This window comes from Pinus tabuliformis, chromosome J, assembly GCF_031772625.1.
Source record: "Pinus tabuliformis cultivar Carrire ecotype Pingquan chromosome J, CPIR1, whole genome shotgun sequence".
Lineage (NCBI taxonomy): Eukaryota > Viridiplantae > Streptophyta > Pinopsida > Pinales > Pinaceae > Pinus > Pinus tabuliformis.
The window spans coordinates 603,447,319-603,468,119 of record NC_142295.1 but is presented as its reverse complement, the minus strand read 5'-3'; the positions used below and the strand labels follow the sequence as shown (position 1 = coordinate 603,468,119).

Genomic DNA, 20,801 nt, shown 5'->3' with positions numbered 1-20,801 from the left:
CCACCAATCTTCGTAGCTAGAGCACATCTGATGCTATCTCAAATCAACACCATCCACCTATTCGACTTTCCCTCCAAGCTATTTGAATGGGCCAATTCGAATTCCCATGTGGGTGGCCCCCACATTCCACTAGCAACCAAATTAAGTCGAGCTGCCACCTAAGTCCCTAAGTTGAAAATGATGTTCTCTTCCTTAGCCAAAATTGTGCAAAATTGTGTAGCAGCACCATGTGAAAAATGTGTTTGAGAAGGGACATGACAATGAAACTTCATTAGAAGCACTCCATTCCCTCTGTTTACAAAGGTCATTTAGGGAACAACTTTTACAAACTAAGATATGCAAAAATGGAGGTGTATTTTCTTTTGCACTACCTTTACTGAAATCTCAAATGCCCTCAGACATATGCGCAATCAGCGCAAAGCTTTGTCCAGTAATCAGGAATAACTTAGTCATGTTCACAGTTCTCTACTGCAAAAAGATCATGCTCTTTACATCGTTATGCATAGGTGTGATGAAACATATTCCTGACAGTGTCATGGATATACCTGAGAAAAAATTTCCGTTGGTCATTACATTCTACAAATTCCTAATGATGTTGGATGGGAGTGTACTACGCCATTTCTTTGATGATGAAAAAGGGTCCATACATGGGAAGTCTGCTGTGTTCATGGAAGTTATGAAGAGGAGAAGTTGACTATGAACCTTTCAACTCACTATACGGACCATGTTTCAGTCAAGATCTTAAACAAGGACTCGACTCTTCTGTGATAATCACTGAAATTGCATCACACACAAAACGTAGTTTAATATTAATCAATCCCTCAAACTTCAAGATGAGTCGAGAGGACTATATTCTGATGGCAGAAAGGGGTTTCTATCTTAAATGCCTATCAGAGAGAAGTAATCTATGATCTTCTCTAGCATCATGAAAAGCAAAGGAAAAGTAATGGCAATTTTGCCATTACAGACCTAGGAAACCACTTGCATCAAAAAATGGACTGTATTTATGTTAATGAAACTCAGGATGTGACAATGGCCCAAATTACCTTGTCCAAATATGTATTTTCTAAACTTCATAAAGGCTATCTCTTTGTTGGTTACACAGTTCAAGCAATTGCAAGAGGGGTTAACTTCCCATTCCCAGATACCAAAACTGTTCTCTACAGGGCATTTTCGAAAGCAAATATTAATAACAGCATGTCATCTCTAATTAGCATACCTGATTTATTTCATCTGAGCCAAAAAATTTGGACACAGTGGGATAACTAAACTAGCGCAGAGTGTTGTGGAGCTGTTGTACCATTTCCTTCTTTTAGCTGTAGACAGATTGAACCCAGGAGAAGGTCCCATGTTTGAAGAAGCACCAATATTTATTGAACCTGAGTAAGACGAAGGTTTTGGCCATAAAGGAAATTTTGGAAGCCACAAATTTGAGTTTGGCACTAAACGGGCCAATTTGGTAAGAGATGATCTCACAAGGGTACAGGGGATTAGCCAAGTTGGGAAACAAAGTCTTGTGTTGACAATACTTGAGTACAAAGGTCTAGAGTTTCAAGGTATAGCTCTGTACAACTTTCCATTGACCACCAAGTGGAGGGTGATTTATCAATTGATGGACTGGAAAGCTTCCAGCAGTTTGGATCAGAAAGCACATCCTGAGTTAGACAATAGCAAGCCTAATCTCCTAAGCAGTGAGTTAAAACATTTACATGTTGCCATAAGATGTGCAAAACAAAGGGTGTTGATATATGAATAAAAATGCGATCTTGTTAAGTCTATTCTGAATTATAGGAAGGAAATGGGGGTCATTCAGTTAAGATGTTTAGATAGCTCTTTGGTGAAATCAGTGCATATTACCAGCAGTTTTGACAGTTGGAAGCAGCATTGGATTCAGATGTTCCATGAGAAAAAGGAAAAGGACTCCAGTTCTATGATTAAATTTGTGAATGCTTTTCCTTCACTAGAAATAACTATATCCTATCTCTTGAGGGAAGATTGCTTTCAAAAATTTCTAGAGTGTGAAGAGGTAGCTGGGAATTTTAAACAAGTTGCGGACATTGCAGAACTGAAAGGTGAATTGTTAGACTGGGATAATGATTGGTGTTGGGAGAGAGAAGTCATCGATGTCAATGTTAACATTTCTAAGATAACATGTTCCCCGATCCAGTTCGTCCCAGAAAGCTTAAAATGGATCAATAACGAAGCCGAAGCATTCTATAGACACAATTGGGACCCTGGCATGCTAGGCCAGCTTGTGGAGTAGCAGCATATGGTGAGATTGCTTGAGGACAAGCAATTTTTGTGCATGCAAAAATAACTGAGTTTTGACAATTTTTGGCAATATTAAATAAAATAAAATAAAATAATAATATATATATATATAATTTCGTGGGAGAAAAGCAGAAAAATATTATTTTATGGAGAATGGCGGCAAAATAATATTTTAATGGAGAATGGAGGAAAATCATTATTTTATTGGAGAATGGCGGTAAAATAATATTTTATTGAAAAAGGAGGCAAATGATTATTTTATTCAAGATGGCAACAAAAGTCTCCTAGTGGAAAATGGGCCCCACCAAAATAATAATAGGGAAAAAAGAGAATCTAGCAGCTAGAAGGCGGCCCCATGGAGAATTACAAATAGACGAGAGACTCAATTGCAAAGGATTCTATGTCACCCTCTCTAATCTGTTAGTTTATCTAGTATCGGATGTGTTCTAGCCACGAAATTTGGTGGAGGGGCTAGAATACATAAGATCTCCAAAACCCAAAAATCGTTTCTGGAAATTCCACCTAGAAATGACTTAATTAGATTATTAACCTAATTTTTAATGTTTTCTAAGTCTAAACTTAGGAAAACTGGTTAATTAATCAGAATTAATTAAGTCAAGGTGATAATAGTCGTGAAACTCACACAGATCGACTTCAAGATGATCCTAGCCCTTGATTAAGATTTTAGCTTGGTCATTGCTGTCCTAACAGAGGATTATAAGAAGTCATCGATGGGCACTTGGAGAATACACCAAAGTCACTTGGAGAATTCGATTTCCCAAAGAAGCAACAGTCAGTTGTCGGAGAATTCGAGCTTCAATGAGGAAGCAGAGACAGTGAGGGGTAGGGGCAGTGAGGTTGGAGGAAGTTTTCCAGATGCAGTGAGTGCATTTGCAGAGAGGCAAAAGAGCCACAGTGAGGTTGACACAGGGACTGCGCAGTAGCCTCTAAAGGCAGTTCCATTTGCAGATTCAAGAAGTCGTTTCAGTGTTCCAGCGGCAAAAGAATTTTGCAAAGGCTGGGAGAAGCGTTTCTAGAGTCAATGGCAAACAAAAGTGTTGAAATATGTAATTAGTTTCGGTCTTCATAAATGTATTTGAGTCACAATGAAATGTATTTATCAAAAGAATGAAGAAAATAGTATTATTATTATTATGACTTATTAAAGCATGGGTTTCATGCTTGTGTCATCATGTTTTAGGTCAAAGTCCCCATTGAGAACTTCTAGGATTTATTTTGAGACATTAGAGTCATTGTCCATTTAAAGACACACTTCTTGGGCTTTTGAATCATGTAAAAAGAATTAATATTGAGTCAAATAAGTTATTTGTCACCTCCACACCAAGTCAGCCTCAAAGAGATCAAGTCAGATTCAAGAAGGGCAATCTGACCTCACTAGAATGTTATATATACAGGGTAATTCAAATTCATTTGGAGTATTCATTCTCTCTTTCATAAGTTCAATATCTATAAGAAAGAAGTTGGGAAGTGTGAAGTTGGAAAAGAGTTGGAAAAGGGCTAGAAAAGGGTGTGAAATTTGGAAGGAAGGAAGAAGACAACAAAATCAATGTTTTGGGCCATCTATCTCTCACTCGAGTGGAGTATCTAGGAAGATCGAAGTTTTTTCTTATCTAGTCGAAGTTGTTGCTGCCAGTTGTTGGGTTGAAGTTGCTACTACAAGTTGTTGTTGCTAGGTCGAAGTTACTATTGAAGGGTTGTCATCTGCAAGAAGGAAGAGAGGGATAACTTGGTGTGGAGGAAGTCTTTGTCGAGGTCAAGAGTCTTGGATTATCTCGTGAAACTATTTAAGGAAGAATTGTTGGTTGGGTTTTCCCTAGATAGGGATTTTGCCCTAGCTGTCCGCCTACATTTGGTGTCTTTGTGCTATTGTTTTGGTAATTGCTTGATGAACTAAAAGATAAAAGAAGAACATAAAGATAAAAGAATCACAAGTAATTATCTATATAAGAAAATCTTTCTGCCTTTCTAATTTTCTAACATGGTTTCAGAGTTAAGGTGAAGAAGGAAAAAGGAAGTTTGAGGATCTACTGAAAGGAGTCTAAGAAATCTCAAAAGGATTGAACAAGGGATCATATAAGGAGCTCTTATAAGGGAAGAAGCTTACTACCTTCAAGGACAATGTCTAACACAATAAAGAGTGAGAACAAATTGGAAGGAGCATCAAATTACAGGGCATGGAAGAAGAGAATTGACCTCATTCTTGAAAAGAACAAAGTCTTGGATTTGGTCAAAGGAAAAGTGAAGAAACCTACCGAAGAATCTAGTGATGCAAATAAAGTGAAGTTTAGAGAGTCATAAATATTGGCTATGACACTAATGGTAGAAAGCATAAAGGACAATCTTGTCCCATACATTTCCAACATAGACCATGCTCAAGAAATGTATGAAGCCTTATCAAAATTGTTCACTATCAAGAACATCAGTCAAGTAGAAAGTTTGAAAAATGAATTGAGGACCACAAAAATGACAAAAAATGACATTGTGGCTTCATTCTTGTAACGATATCTAGAATTAGAGATGACCTTCAAGCCGTAGATGAAATTCTACCAGAAAAGAGCTAGTGATTACTGCATTATTGGGATTGCCACCTACTTGGAGTGCTTTTGCTTCAAGACTCAACAGCTGGAAATAAACTCCTACATTCGAACAATTATGGAATGCTTGCAGCCAAGAAGAGATGAGAATCTCATTAGTATCCAACAATGAAGAAGAAAAGGTTTCAAATGCATACTCTGCTTCTCACAAGAAAGGAAACTTAAAGAAGTCAAAAGGGCCAAGAAGGAAGGTAGACATAAAGCTACCAATGTCATAAATAGAATGCTACCAACGTCATAAAATGGGTCACTATAAAAGTGATTGTCCTGACAATCCTAAGAACAAGAAAAGGAATAGGGACCAAGCTAATGTTGTTGAAGAAGAATCTCCAAAGAATCATAAAGCTGAAGAACTAGATATAAGGGACCTATACTACTAAGTCCTTTGCTCTAAGTTTTAGTTGTTTCATTTTTTATTTCTATTATTTTTAGGTTTAACATATTTTGGAAAAACATTTTTCGATTTGTTTTTATAAGGTTATAGGTATCCCTCAAGCTTGGAGGGAGCCCTCACCAACCTCCAAAGATAAGTATCTTATTACCTTTTCATTTTTAGTTTTCCTTACTTATCTAGTTTTGTTTGCATTAAATACTAATCACATTTCTATTCATATTTTTCTTGTTTAGGAAAAGCTTGTTGAATACTCAAGGATTATGGAAGAAGGCCTCACAAGACCAAGCACTGGAATTACAAGGTTTGTTAAACAAAAGGTATGCTTTAGACTTTAAGTTTTGCTCTCCTCATGATATTCATTCTTGATAAACTATTCTACATTATTAACATTATTGTGTTTAGCTCTCTCATAAAGATTCTTGATTGGTTGATTCATCATTATATAAATCTACCCTCCTCATATCTTTGATTACTCTTGTGGAACCCCAGAAAGGTTCTTTATAAAAACCCTAACTTAAGGGTATGTTGATAATAATGTGTGAAACCCTAGCCTATTTAGGGTTATTGATGAAGTCTAAAGAAAATGCTTGATGCTTTGATGTCATGTTTGGGATTTTCATATGGTTATGAAAACCCTAACTTGTTAGGGTTGAATGGTGATGTCTGAAATCCCAAACCTTTGAAGTATTGATAAATTAGGGTTTTTTATGTTTTGTATTGAAACCCCATATCATTAGGGTTTGGTAAGGAGTATAAGCAAGACCCTTATTTTAGAGAATGCCCTAGGAATGACATTCTATGTATATGTGTGTTTCTCTGATCGAAACCCTAGTTCATTATATGCCTAACTTTAATATATTGATATTTGTATCTTTGGGTTTGAGTCTTGACTAACACATGTTATTTTATGCTTGTACATGATGATGGAATTCTAGATATATGAGTTGACCTAATTATTGATGGTCATGAGTCCTAGGGTTTGGAAATAAGCCTTAGTCGAATTTTGATTATCTATGACGATAGTATTTGTGAATTCTAGGGTTTTGTAACTAAACCTTAGTAGAAGTCCAATTCTCTAATATATGATGACAAGTGTGATAATCTAATATTGTTGAAAGATTGTTGAAATCTGAATCTGGGTCGTAATTGGAGCTTAATGGCTCATGTATGAAATCTAGGATCTTGCACTAAATCCTAGTCAAAATAAATTCATAATTCCATTTGTGCATGTCAAAATGGGATGATATTTAAATCAATCCTACACCTCCCGAAGAGAGGAATCCAATAAAAATATCAGTTGCCTCATATGAGTTGTCCAAGGTGAAGTTTGGACCTAGTTGCCAAAATTAACAGGATGACCCAAAGGAAAGATGAAGTATGTATGCTTACATTTTATGGGAGTCATGTCATATGGTTGCAGGCAACATGGATCAATGTTCTACCTTGAGAAGCATGATCAAAGAAAGGATCCCCTCCCTCAAAGGATGCAGGAATGCATGGGTCACATATTTACCAGATGAAATCAACGTAATATGTCCTCATATGGAGTATGAGGTGGTTGACTACAATTGAGGAACTCTGATTAAAAGATCATGGCAATGAAATGTGTGACAAAAGGAAGGAAGAGATGTAATATCCCTGACCCAGAATATTCCTCAAACCCCAGCAAAATCTCAACCAGCAAAACGTACAAGTGGTATAGTAGCCGAGAAAATCACAGAGATATAATAATAGCAATACAACAATAATAATGTATATATGAAATATAAACAGATACTCACGAAATGCAGCGAGAAATACTAAGCCAATTTATTATACTGAGTAGAAGAATAAGTACAGGAGGTGATCAAGAAGATGGCACCTCAACTTGCACAATGCAAGTGAAGAAATACACTTAGAATAACAAAAGAATGGCTTCTCTCTGGACTACGTCCCAGCTGCTGGAAAACTGTCGTGCTTCTGCTGCTGCTGAAAATCAAATGAAGGTTTGGGGTTGTTCCCCTCCTCAAAAAAGGCTGAAACTCTGGAATCGGACTCTACCCAAGAAACCCAGAAAGCTTTTATGAAATGGCAGACCTCCAAAAATCACCCCGTCGGGGATCTCCGCAGTTCCTCAATGCTCTGCGCTGCCACTGAAGAAACCCCTCCAGAACTCTGCCTGAAACTCTGCCCAAAATCCTCCAATATGCAAGGGCTGGTCCCCTGCGCAATCACCCAGCACAAATCCTCCTGCAAAACCCCAATCCAAAACTCCTGCCAGAAAGAACTACGTCATCCCCCTCAGTGTTGCGTAGTCATCCAAGATGCTCAATCCTCCTACCCAAAATGCGGCTGAAACTACTGCAAAAATACTGATGGGAATACCTTGCCCGAGCAGGCACTCGAAGTCCCCGGGGCTAAGGGTGAGATCTCCGAACGGAGACACTCGATGCACTAAACAGTGTTGCAGACTAGCTAAACAGCCAGCGTGCTCTAAGTCGAAGTGACTAGCTCAAATGCACATAATCAGATGCCAAAATGAGGAAGCTCCTCTCTCCTTTATAGCCTTTGCCTCTCTCAATCCCAAGGCCCACCTTCTCCAGTGTAATTCCTCTCATGCCACGTGTTTCTTCCCTTCTGCGCAGTCCCTCCAAGTGTTTGTGTGGGCTCCATCTCTGCGTCCCCCCTTTGGCCCCCTTGGCTCCCCTTTAAGTCACAACGTTGTGCTACTAGGAAGTGACTTTTATTCTAAAAGTGAGTCATGTCCCCTTTTTCCTCACTTTTTTATTCATAAATAACTATAGAAGGCAAAAATAAGCAAAATCGAATATTCCAATTAGCCATGGCTAATTAGGAATATTACAGTCTCCCCCGACAAAATGTTGCTTGTCCTCAAGCAACTGAAGTGATGGATACTGCAAGATTTTCTCACTCTCCCAAGTGGCATCCTCATCCAACAAATTCTTCCACCTCACCAAGAATTCTCGGACTGTCCTACTTTGCAGCTGCCTCTCCCTGGTATCAATAATAGCCTCTGGTTGCAACACCAAATGCCCCTCATCATCCATGGGTGGTAGCTCATCTGTCACTGTCACCTGCTGCCCCAATGCCTTCTTCAGGCATGATACATGAAAAACGTTATGAATCTTGCTGCCTTGGGGCAGCTCCAACTCATATGCAACTGGTCCAATCCTGCGTATCACCCTGTATGGCCCATAAAAGCAGGGCTTGAGCTTCTCAGCCCCCTTCTGCTTCAGTGACGACTGTCGGTATGCCTATAATTGTAGGTAGACCATGTCCCCTACCTCAAACTGTCTCTCCACCCGACCCCTGTCAGCATATAGCTTTTGCTGGTTCTGCGTTGTAGCCATGTTATCCTTGAGAGCTTGGAGGATATCCTGACTCTCTTGGATCCAAATCTTGGCTCTCGGAGCCTTCCTATCACCAAACATGATGTCAACAAAAGATAAAGGATGATACCCATACAAAGCATAGAATGGTGACATACCAATGGACATGTGATGTGTAGTGTTGTAGCAGTACTCCCCTAGATGCAGCCACTTCAGCCATGCCCTCTGCTGCCCACTAACATAGTTACGCAAGTAGCCCTCCAGCCACTTGTTAACTATCTTTGTCTGTCCATCTGTCTGTGGGTGATAACTGGTGCTCGGTGTCAACTCCATCCCCACTAGTCGAAAAAGCTCCTACCAAAACCCGCCCATGAAATGGCTGTCCCTGTCACTGACGATGGTCTTAGGAAGACCATGTAGCCTGAAGACCTCTCTGAAGAACAGCTCGGCCACTTGTGCTGCTGTGTAGTGTGCGGATATGGCAAAAAAATGTGCGTACTTCGTCAGTCGGTCAACGACGACAAAGATACAATCCTTGCCCTGTACCATGGGCAACCCTGTGATGAAGTCCATCGAAATACTCTCCCATTTCCCCTCCGGAATGGGAAGAGGCTGCAATAAACCCGCGGGATGGCTCATCTCCCCCTTGTTCCTCTGGCAAACGTCGCACTCCCGGATATGTTGGAGTACGTCCTCCTTGAGGCCCTTCCATGAGAATCTCTCTCTGATAGCCCTGTAGGTTTTGGTAAACCCCTAATGGCCGACCAATGGTGAATCATGCGATGCCTAGAGTATCTTCTTCTTGAGCTGAGATCCCTCAGTCAAGAAGATCTGATCCCTGTAGTAGATGATCTCATCGACCACCCTGTACCTGTCATCCACCACCTGCCCACCTCACATGCAAACCTGTCCTTGGAGTACTATACTAAGAGTCGAGCCCTCCAGTCTGTGTCCAAGCTCATAAGAGACAACGTGGCTGGTCTATGTGAAAGAGCATCTGCTACCACGTTGTTCTTACCCTTGACATACTCAATGTCAAAGTCATATGCTTGGATCTTGCTCATCCACTTCTGTTGCCTCTCCTGTAGCTGCTTCTACTCCAAAAAGAACTTGAGACTGTTGTGATCAGTCCTCACCCTGAACCTGTTACCCACCAAATACTGTCGGTACTTGGCCAATGCATGCATGATGGCTAGCATCTCCTTGTCGTATATAGAATACAACCTCTCGTGCGGAAGGAGCTTCCGGCTCTCAAAGGCTATAGGGTGTCCTCCCTGCATCAATACTGCACCGATCCCCTCTCCCGACGCGTCACACTCCAAAACAAATGGCTGCGTGAAATCTGGCAATGCAAGCACTAGGCAGCTGCTCATAACCTCCTTGAGCCTGTCAAAGGCTCGTTGCGCTGTATCCGACCAACTGAAAGCCCCCTTCCTCGTCAAATCTGTCAGGGGTGCAGCAAGCTGTGAGAAACTCTTGACGAACTTCCGGTAGTAAGTACAAATGCCAATGAATCCCTGGAGTTCTGTCACGTTCCTCGGCTCCGGCCACTCTCTAATGGCCCTGATCTTCTCCTCGTGGACTCTCACTCCGTCCACCCCTATGATGTGCCCCAAATACAACATCTCTGTCAACCCAAACTCACACTTGGAGAGTTTGGCATAGAACTGCTGCTCCTGCAAGATACGCAACACTGTCTCAATGTGCTGGAGATGCTCCTCCCAAGTCCTACTGTAAATGAGAATGTCATCAAAGAATACTAACACAAACTTTCTCAAGTGACTGCGGAAGATGTGATTCATGCAAGACTGAAATGTGGCGGGAGCGTTGGTTAGCCCAAAGGGCATCACCAAGAACTCAAAGTGCCCATAGTGACACCTGAAGGCGGTCTTGGGAATGTCCTGCTCCCTCACGCGAATCTGATGGTACCCAGATCTCAAATCAATCTTTGAGAAGAACCGTGCTCCTCTCAACTCATCCATTAACTCGTCGATCCTAGGTATGGGGTACCTGTTCATCAGTGTCTTCTTGTTCAGGGCCCTGTAGTCAATGCACATTCTCAATGTATCGTCCTTCTTCTTCACCAACACCACGGAAGAAGCGAAAGGACTCGTGCTCAGCCGAATGTGCCCAAGAGCCAGCAACTCCTGGATAGCCCGCTCAATCTCATCCCGATAGGCCTTGGGGTGCCTATAAGGGGTGGTAATCACTGCCTGTATGCCCTGCTCAAGCTCAATGGTGTGCTCAAATCCACGGTCCGGTGGCTGTCCTAGCGGAATCTCCCCAAACACTATGGCATACCGGTCAAGGATGGATTGTATCTCGGGATGTACCGTCTACCCTGTAGTCCCTGCCTCTGATGCACGCAGCTCCACTGCCCACTCTATGTCCCCCTTCCGGAAGACTGCCTCCATCCAATGAGCCGAAACAGTCTGAGGCGGATGTGTGTGCTGTCCCCGTATCTTCTCATGCCTCCCTGTCTTCTCATCATCCCATTCCATCTCTAAGGTCTTCCAATCTGTTGTGACCTTCCCTAGAGTGATAAGCCACTGAACACCCAGTATCACATTAGTGTCCGGAATATCGACCACAAAAAAGTGGTCAGTCAATGTGTAAGTGCCCATCGTCACTAACAGCTTTGGAACATAACGAGCACACATCATGGTCTGATCTCCTGGGACCAAGACTGAAAACCCATCGAAGCTCTCTATTTCTATACCTCTCCGCTCAACCATCTGTGCATCGATGAAGTTGTGAGTTGCCCCACTGTCAACCAAAACTGATACTCGCTAGCCACATACTATCCCCCATACGTGTAGCGTCATATACTTGGGAACTCCTCGCAATGCTGCAAGGGCCCCTCCGGTAGGTGCAAAAGATGCACCACCTGTTGCTGGCGGTGGAGGTGGCAAAGGTCCCTACACGGCATGACTATCTCCTGCCTCCACATCATCCTCATCATCCTCTTCGCCATTGCTCTCGGAGAAGACCTCAATAAAATGTGCTTTGCCAGCAGCACATCTATGTCCTGGTGCCCACGGCTCCTGATAGGTGAAGCACAACCGCTTTTTCTTCAGCTCCCTCCTGGCATCATCGTCAATCTGTGCTCGTCCTGGATTCCCCTTTGGAGGTGGAATCCTCACATCCTTCCCCTTAGACTAGAAAGTCTGTCTCTGGGGGTAAGGTGTCCGGGTCCTGGGTAAGACATCCTGTAAGTCCCGGGTCCTGCTAATAGCGTCCTGGAGTATGGCTGGTCTAATGGATTGGACTAAACCCCGAAGTGGCTCTGCTAACCCCTCAACATATATATAGATCCTCCGTGTCGTGGATAGATCTGGCACCATCACTGAGACCCTCAAGAAATCTGCAATATAGGTCTCTAGACTTCCTGTCTATTTGAGCCTCGTCAGCTCAACAAAATGCTGCTCTGGATCCCTCCGATCAAATCGCTCCATCAGTGTCCTGGTGAACTCGGCATATGTCGTCACTGTGGAGTGTTCGAGTGTAACCATCCCATGAAACCACCAATCCTAAGCCTCACCATCCAAATGCAATGTTGCCAACTTGATGACCTCTGTCTCCGACATCTGGTTAAGTTAGAAATAAATGTCCAGCTTCTCCACCCAAGACTTTGCCAAACTGTTTGATGAACCATCAAACGTAGGCAAGTGGAACCTACTCGCTGCACGGTGGGTGTCACCATCATGGTAATGCCGATACCCTCTGTGATGGTTGCGGGGTTTACTATCCCGCTAGAGCTGAACAAAATCTCTAAATGAGAGAGCCTCCCTGAACTCTTGCCCATAGGCCTGGCACTCTGCAAAATAATCACCCATATGATCGAGCTCTGCCACCTGTTGGGCTCCAGCCCCCGTGTCTGCTCCTAAGAAAGTGGGCATGGTATAGCGTGTAGGGGCATGTGAGGCCACCTGTTGGGTAGTATCACGCTGCTCTAGCAAATGGTGGGATGCACCCAATCCCTCACCAACCTGGAAAACCGATGGGCTCTCAGGCTGTCTAGCATCTATTGTTGTGAATCTCTACCCCATCACCTCGATCTGCCTCAACAGATCCTGTACTGATTTGAGGAGCATATCCGCAAATCTCTTCCCGTCCTCATCTGCCATCTGCTCTACGTCCACCACAGGCTCTTCCTGTTCTGCGTCCACCACAGGCTCTTCCTGTTCTACGTCCACCACAGGAACACAATCTCCCTCCCCGTAGGTGTTCTCCAACCTATATCTAGTGTCTCTGTATTTCCTACCCCTGTAACAGATGTAGGGCTTTTCCCCCAATGTCATAGATTGCTAGCTCCACAAGCTGAGCCAGATCTATGCTCTGATACCACTGTAATATCCCTAACCTAGAATATTCCTCAAACCCCAACGAAATCTCAACCAGCAAAACGTACAAGTGGTATAGTAGCCGCGAAAATCACAGAGATATAATAACAACAGTACAAAAATAATAATGTATATATGAAATATAAACAGATGCTCAAGAAATGCAGTGAAAAATACTAAGCCATTTTATTATACTGAGTAGAAGAATGAGTACAGGAGGTGATCAGGAAGATGGCACCTCAACTTGCACAAGGCAAGTGAAGAAATACACTCAGAATAGCAAAAGAATGGCTTCTCTCTGCACTGTGTCCCTGCTTCTGGAAAATTGTCGTGTTGTTGCTGTTGTTGAAAATCAAATGAAGGTTTGGGGTTGTTCCCCTCCTCAGAAAAGGTTGAAACTCCAGAATCGGACTCTACTCAAGAAACCCAGAAAAACCCAGAAAGCTTTTCTGAAATGGCCGACCTCCAAAAATCACCCCCTTGGGGATCTGCGTAGTTCCTCAATGCTCTGCGCTACTCGGCCTCATTTGGAGAGGGTCATCATTGGAGGATTGTTTTGGGCCAGATCACCCTCACACGTGCGAGAAATTGCAGGTCCAAAGTTGGCAAGGATAGACTGAAGTTTGCAGTCATAAAAAGGGTGATCTAGTTCGGGAAAGGACTTCGCTCAAGGAAGCCGAGTAACGGAGCGAAAGGAGTCTCCCTCTTGAGAAGACTATTCAAGGAGCAAAAATCATCTAGGGTTTTTGTGGTAGGGTTGCAGACCTACAAGAAGAGGTCGAGAATCTAAAGGAAGTCGAGAAGAGGAAGAGCAGCGTTGAAGAGGAGGCTAGTGACTTGGTCTTGGGAGGACTCTAGTGTCAAGGGTCTTTGTCATGGTCTTGGTATTTGTCAATTGAAGATCTATAAGAAGAATTTCGTTTGGGTTTTCCTCTCAAAGAGTGAGAGGTTTTGGCCCTGGCTGACAAGCTTATATACTGTGTCTCTTGTCTCTTTATTGTTCATGATTTGGTAATTGTCTTGATGAAAAGAACACAATATTAACTCAAGAAGAGAAGATCATAATCAAGACGTAAAAAGTTTATCACAAGCAATAATCATAAGTAGAGAATCACCTAACTATTGATGCCCTAGATTTCTCGACATGGAATCAGAACTAAGGTGCTAAAGTCAAGAAAGGGCATCTAATCAAGGAGATACACAAGGATCGAGTTCCAAGAAAGGGATCAAATCAAATCAAAGAATACAAAAGCAAAGGTTCAAGATCTACATCATACCGAAACCCTAGATCGAAGAAATCTACTTCAGCAAGAGTCTTGGAATCATCATCAAGGAAGAAGCAAAGAGAAAGTTGAAACCCTAGAAGCATTTCTAATCTGCACTCATTCACCATCAAAGAAGTCGAAGTACCTTGAAGGCTGTAAGGCTAAAGGCATTGGCATCATCTTCTAAAGGTTCCAAGGCAGACTCCCCCTTATCGAAGCAAGGATCTCCTTATCCTTAAAAGAAGATCATCCGAGAAGCATTAAGATATCTCAATCAATCATCATCAACGAAGGGATCAAGTGGAAGACTCTATCTTCACTTAACAAGTACCTTTTTTCTTTTATAATCTAATCTAGTAAAATGACTTCATGTTGTAAGGAGAACTATGTGAAAATTTGGATGCCCAAATTTCTATTGCAGCAACTGATTATGTTTCTTCTATTTGTTAATTAGTGAACAAAATTATTTATTGTTTCCTAGAGTAAACACCTAAACTAATACATTGCAACCTTCACCATTTAAATAAAATTCGGAAACAAGAAACTGAACAAGAAAGAAATACACAACACATCTACACAGTTATTTTTGGACAAATGTCCCCAGAAAAACCCAGTGTGGGAAAACCGGTGCAGCAGCTGAGGGTTTTATTATTATGCAGTAGTAATTTCTGAATACAATCTCTAGATGCCCTCCTGGCTATCTAGTATAGAGAATATCACTGACAGAGAGATAAGTGAGATTACCTCACACTATCACTGGAGATCTGACTGATCCAGCCACTGAATGAATGGTAGTTGGATGCCTCTGCGCAATCACTGTGTCAGCCCAACGTCACAGCCTCTAGGGACTGCGTCACCCCTTTTGCTGATCAATTTGCTACCCAGGAACTTCGATTTTCACCTCCTGATCTCACACCCCGGCTTCTGGCCTCTGAAATCAATTCCTCCAGCAAATTTTCAGACCTCCTCAAGGCTCTACGCGGCCTCTGTGTCAGCCTACGCCGCCTCTACATGGCCCTGCATCAGCCTCTTTTGGCTCTGCATTGCCTCTCTCGGACCTCTCTCTGCTTCCTCTACAGAGTATTCCCGGATCAAGAGAAATCTCCAACCAGAACTATCCCTGCCCCTCACTGTAACAGCTCACTTCAAATTTCTCACCGGCAACTGCTCTGCTTCAGAAATTCGATCTTTTGAACTCTACTCAATGTGTTCTCCAAGTTCCCATCGATGTCCTTCTTATAATCCTCCAGTTGAGAACCAACGGCCCAGATTAGATTCTAATCAATGGCTCAGATTATTTGGACTCAATCTCCGTCTTCTTCTAGAAGTTTCACCCATAGTTTAGATTAATACCCATTAATTATTTTAATTTCCTAATTTTAGACTTAGAAACCCATTAAAAATAATTAATTATTTTAATAAAATTGTCTCCAGGTGGAATTTCCCAAAATGATTTATGGGTATTGGAGAATGCATGTGTCTAAGCCTCCCTGCAAATTTTGAGACTTAGAGCACATCCGATGCTACCAAGAATCAACAAACTATAAGCCGGTTGGGCCATCGAACTTCCTTGCATGGAAAAGAAGGATATACATAGTCCTCGAAGTATATGTAGTCATTGATCATGTCCATGGAAAGGTCTCCAAACCATATGAAGATCAAGCACTGTCTGAATACATGGAAAGGGACCTAAGGGCTCAAAAGATTCTTAAGGAATCTATCAAAGATCCCCTCATTCCCTATATAGCCAAGCCGGAGACATCAAAAGAGATATATGATAAGCTGGTAGAACTATTCTCTGAAAGTGCAATAAGAAAGATCATATCACTTAGATCTGATCTATATAATTTGAAGGTATCAAAGAATGAAGAGATATCTTCATGTCTCTCAAAAACATCTCAAATAAGAACTCAATTGCAAGATCTAGGAGAGATGATATCTGATAAAGAAATGATCTCCATTATTCTAAATGCATTGACTAATGAACAAGGTAACCTCGTATCTAATGCCCGTAAGGAAAAGGAAGCTATCCCATTCAGCAACTTGTGGTTTCTATGCAAGACAAAAGAAAACAGGTTGAAGGGAGAATGTGATGAAGGACCAAGTGAAAGGGGTCAAACATTTACTAAAAGAAAAGGAAAGTTTGGTAAATTTGGTCCTCAAAAGAAAAGGAAGAACATGGCTAAAGTTCAGTGCTATGGATGTCAAGAATATGGGCACTATAGAAGAGATTGTCCTAAACTTAAAAGGGACAATAACAAGAGAAACAAGGAAGAAGCCCATATTACCGAAGAAGTGGAAGAACCTGAGACAAAGAAGCCTAAGAAGGAGGAAGTGAGAGATCTCTACTATGACTGAGATAATCTCCTTCACTAAAAGGTACTCTTCTGTTGTGTAAATTATAGATAGGAAGCATTGAAAATAAGATAGGATGCATCATATTAGAGTTGGCATCATGGTAGAAGCATTACAAAAGCTTGTGTCATACGCAACATGAAGGATGTCTGCCTAATGGACATGGACAAACAAGTATATATACCCATACTTGGCCTCATTTGGAGACAAGCAATTCGGTGAAGGAAGTCCAAGAAATGCGAAAAACATACTAAGAAAGAGTCTATAGATCAGAGAAGGAGAGGGTCATCATTGGAGCACTGTTTTTGGGCCAGATTACCCTCACATGTGCGAGAAATTGCAGGTCTAAAGTTGGCAAGGATAGACCGAAGTTTGTAGTCATAAAAAGGGTGATCTAGTTCAAGAAAGGACTTCGCTCAAGGAAGCCGAGTAAGGGAGCGAAATGAGTCTCCCTCTTGAGGAGACTATTCAAGGAGCGAAAATCATCTAGGGTTTCTGTGGTAGGGTTGCAGACATACAAGAAGAGGCCGAGAATCTAAAGGAAACCGCAAAGAGGAAGAGCAGCATTGAAGAGGAGGCTAGTGACTTGGTCTTGGGAGGACTCTAGTGTCAAGGGTCTTTGTCATGGTCTTGGTATTTGTCAATTGAAGATCTATAAGAAGAATTTCGTTTGGGTTTTCCTCTCAAAGAGAGAGGTTTTGGCCCTAGCTGACAAGCCTATATACTGTGTCTCTTGTCTCTTTATTGTTCATGATTTGGTAATTGTCTTGATGAAAAGAACACAATAATAACTCAAGAAGAGAAGATCATAATGAAGAAGTAAAAATTCTATCACAAGCAATTATCATAAGTAGAGAAATCAATTTCTCAACACTCTACTCATCCACAACGCAGGCGCATAACTCGTCTATCTCAGCGTGCAGCTATTGCTAGTGCTACTACTTCTACAGTTGTAGTTGGAGATGTTGATGAAGAGGAGCCATGGGTTTCCTCTTCTAACTCTGATTCAGAGTCTGAGCCAGATGATGTTAGCATTTTTAGCAGTAGTGACTAGTGATGTTTTGTTGTATAGGCCATTTAGAGCCTCTTTGGTTATTTGTTTTTGTTCTAATCTCTATATATTACATGTATTGGACAGTGCACTAGGTGCCATTTTGATATAATAGATATATTCATGAGCATACTTTGATCAAATGTTGTCTTCTCGCTATATTCTAATGCTTTGAGTTTGGAAACATGAATGAAAATCTTTAAAAATATGTTTTTTCACAACAAAAAAAAATATTTAATGTATTTTTTACAAATACCAAGTCGTTGAAATCAACTAGGCCGAGTCGAAGTCGGAGTTGGAGTCGACCCTCGGCTGGTTCCGAATTTGAGTCAGTTTTAAAACTATGATAAAAACCCTCACTGCCGCACCGGTTTTCCCAAGCTGGGTTTTTCCGGGAACAATTGTCCCAAAATAACGGTGTCATTTTTATGTGTGCGCTAGTATTCTCAGTTTTCAGCGCTATTTTCTTTCGCAGTTTATTTGTGAAAATCAGTGTGAATTATTTGGTATTTGTCGTAGTAAACTGCAAATAAATTGTTAAATAAAATTAACAATTAGGAAAATAATTTCTAGTTGTTGTGATATATGAAATTTTCACATAATTGACATTTTGAAGAAGCTCAAGCGAGTTTCCAAGAGTTTCAAGCGAAACTCAATAGTTGATTTCGGTGGACTTCGAGTGCCACCCTAGTTAGCTCTGGAGAGAAGACTATCTCAGATCTTCCATTGGTGCTCAATTGGTTTGGTTGTTGATTCAATTTTAAAGATCTGATTATAATTTGTGCAGGAGATTTTTGGCATCATAAATTTTGCGATTGCAGTTCCATTCATTCCTCAAGAGGCCGAGTTCAATTGTTCTTCCAAAGAGGCCAAGCACAAGAGATAGGGGCTGAATCTGAAGATACTACCCTTGTCCAAGCATTAAACCCTCACACCTAAATTTACCTTCAGAAGTGGGATGGAGAAGCCAAGGTTTAGAGGGCCAGATTTTTTGTTTTGATACCTGTTCCGGAGCTGCGTTGAAGGGAAGCTTCCTCCATATTTTTCATCTGCGGGACAGTCATATAAAGAGGACTTACACTCTACCATATACCTGAGTTTCCACTTGTGACACTCAAAGTAATTTCTGAAGTTGATTCGAGCTGTTCTGGATCAAGCCTGAGGAGGAGACAAATCATTTCTGGGCAGCATAACTATCAGTCAAAATGTGGTGATATTCGAAGAGTTGGGTTGAGAATTTTACAGTGCAAGGGAGGCTGATATACATATATTTCCATACACCTTAATACTTTGTTCTGAGAAGTCTGGTACTCAAGCCTGTTATTGAAGAAATATCCCAGGTTCCTCCTATCTTGCTCTCACTTTAAAGGAAAAATATATATCGGTAAACTGATTTATATGGCTGTTCGTTACCAGTTTTAATGGCATTACTTTTATATCAGCATTGTGCACTCTTGTATATATATATATATATATATATATATATATATATATATATATCTGAGCATTTAAGGAATCAGATATGATTGAGGAAAAATGTCCCTTTTAATGTGAAATGCCTCTCATAAAAATTATTGTGCTAGCACATATCAGTTTTGCACCTACAGCAGTAAGGAAGCAAATTGTTTGACAGAAAGTATCATTGAAAAACTTCAACATAAATTCAAGAAATTTATTGAAAATTCAAGGATTTTTCCGGAAAGGAATATAACACTCATCCTTCCACACTTTCTTAGCAATCTATCTCCATCGTGCTTCTTAGAACTTGATTTCTTGTTTTAAGAGAAATATGCTCTCCAAAACATAGAAGCTGTTTGTCTATTAAGGACAATGAATACAGGCTAATGCATTGAGAAACAACAACACTCACTGAGTATGCTATGACATATAGCCTGCATTGGGAAACAACAACACTTACTGGGTATGCTATGACATAGAACGAAAACCAAAGTTTCCAGTATGCTTCAAAGGCAGGTGCACTCTGACAATGGAAAGTAAAATATGGACAGTGAAAAGTACAAAATATGCACAGGAAAAAAGAAGCAATCATATTCAGTTCAAGAGAGGAACATATTCAATTATTTGCGAGTGATTACCTGCATTATTTGCATCTCAATAAGTGACTTCCCAAACCAAGCCATTATGTACGCTAGAAATGTTACAAATGTACCTGCATAACAGCTATTAAATCTTAGAAGTGAACAAAGCTAAGTTATGTAATTCACTGGCAAGCAAAGAAGTTATCTGCAATTCCAAGCTATTTCTTATCATCACACATCTAGCAACTGTGCATTGTGTTATGTTCTTTCTGAGAAATCCAGTTGATCTGAAAGCTGAGGACAAGACCTTATTTTGTCTTTGGTTGTCCACTTGTTCTACACAGACAACACCTGATGCAACTATGAAGCCTACATGAACAGAATTTTGGAAATTGGAGATTGAATCTCCATACATAAACCCCTTGCTAGGATTATTTACCAGTACTTAATCAATCAGTTTGAAGCAGTTTCTAGCAAGACATTCTTATCTTCAGTACAAATAAGAAATGAAAAGCTCTACTAGTAACAAAATGTTAAGCAACAAAATCTGATCTGAATGCAAATTTTCCTCTCGAGATAGGCATGGCAATTTTCTCTTCTAGTTATGTTGCTTGTGCAAATTCTCATTCATGTACAGAAGTCTTTAGTACAGAGTAGAAAACAAAATCTCTACTAACCACAAAACATTATAAAACAGTCTGATCTGAACATATTTTTTCCTCTCAATATGAGCATTGCAATTTTCTCTTATAGTTATGTTGCTTCTGCCCAGAATATTTCTCATTCATATATCCTTTTGGAATTTCTTGCCCTAGATATTACATTCGAGTAAACTAAAACATACTTTGATAGATAAAACATTACTTACATTAGGAAAAGAATTAATTAACATTTGTCAATTCTACCTGTGCATGTCATAGACTTCCATTCGCCATCAATATAAGATATGATAACAGAAGTTTATTTAAGTCCAACAAATGACAAAAAGTAGGTCAATAAGACTGCTTAATACAATGCTATCTCTCCTTTTCACAAGGGTACATATACTTTTTAGTACAGTATTCATCACCATTGTAAGCCCAAGGTCACAAGTCAAAAGCCATGTAAAAACCATGGGAGGCCCTGTATTAGGCATCTTA

At 40.8% G+C, this 20,801-nt stretch overlaps 1 protein-coding gene across 2 annotated transcripts in view; it reads right to left on the bottom strand.

The window, feature by feature from the left end:
* LOC149228415 (uncharacterized) overlaps positions 1 to 20,801 on the bottom strand; it is a 352,641-nt gene that overhangs the window by 246,352 nt on the left and 85,488 nt on the right. The window contains exons 3-4 of one of the 2 annotated variants that reach the window (XM_089375681.1): positions 19,720 to 19,793; positions 19,542 to 19,604 (exon numbers count right to left, since the gene is read on the bottom strand). In XM_089375681.1, the coding sequence (XP_089231807.1) occupies positions 19,542 to 19,604; positions 19,720 to 19,793 (137 nt within the window). The remainder of the gene's footprint in view (positions 1 to 19,541; positions 19,605 to 19,719; positions 19,794 to 20,801) is intronic. The other variant, XM_089375682.1, reaches the window with a different exon arrangement.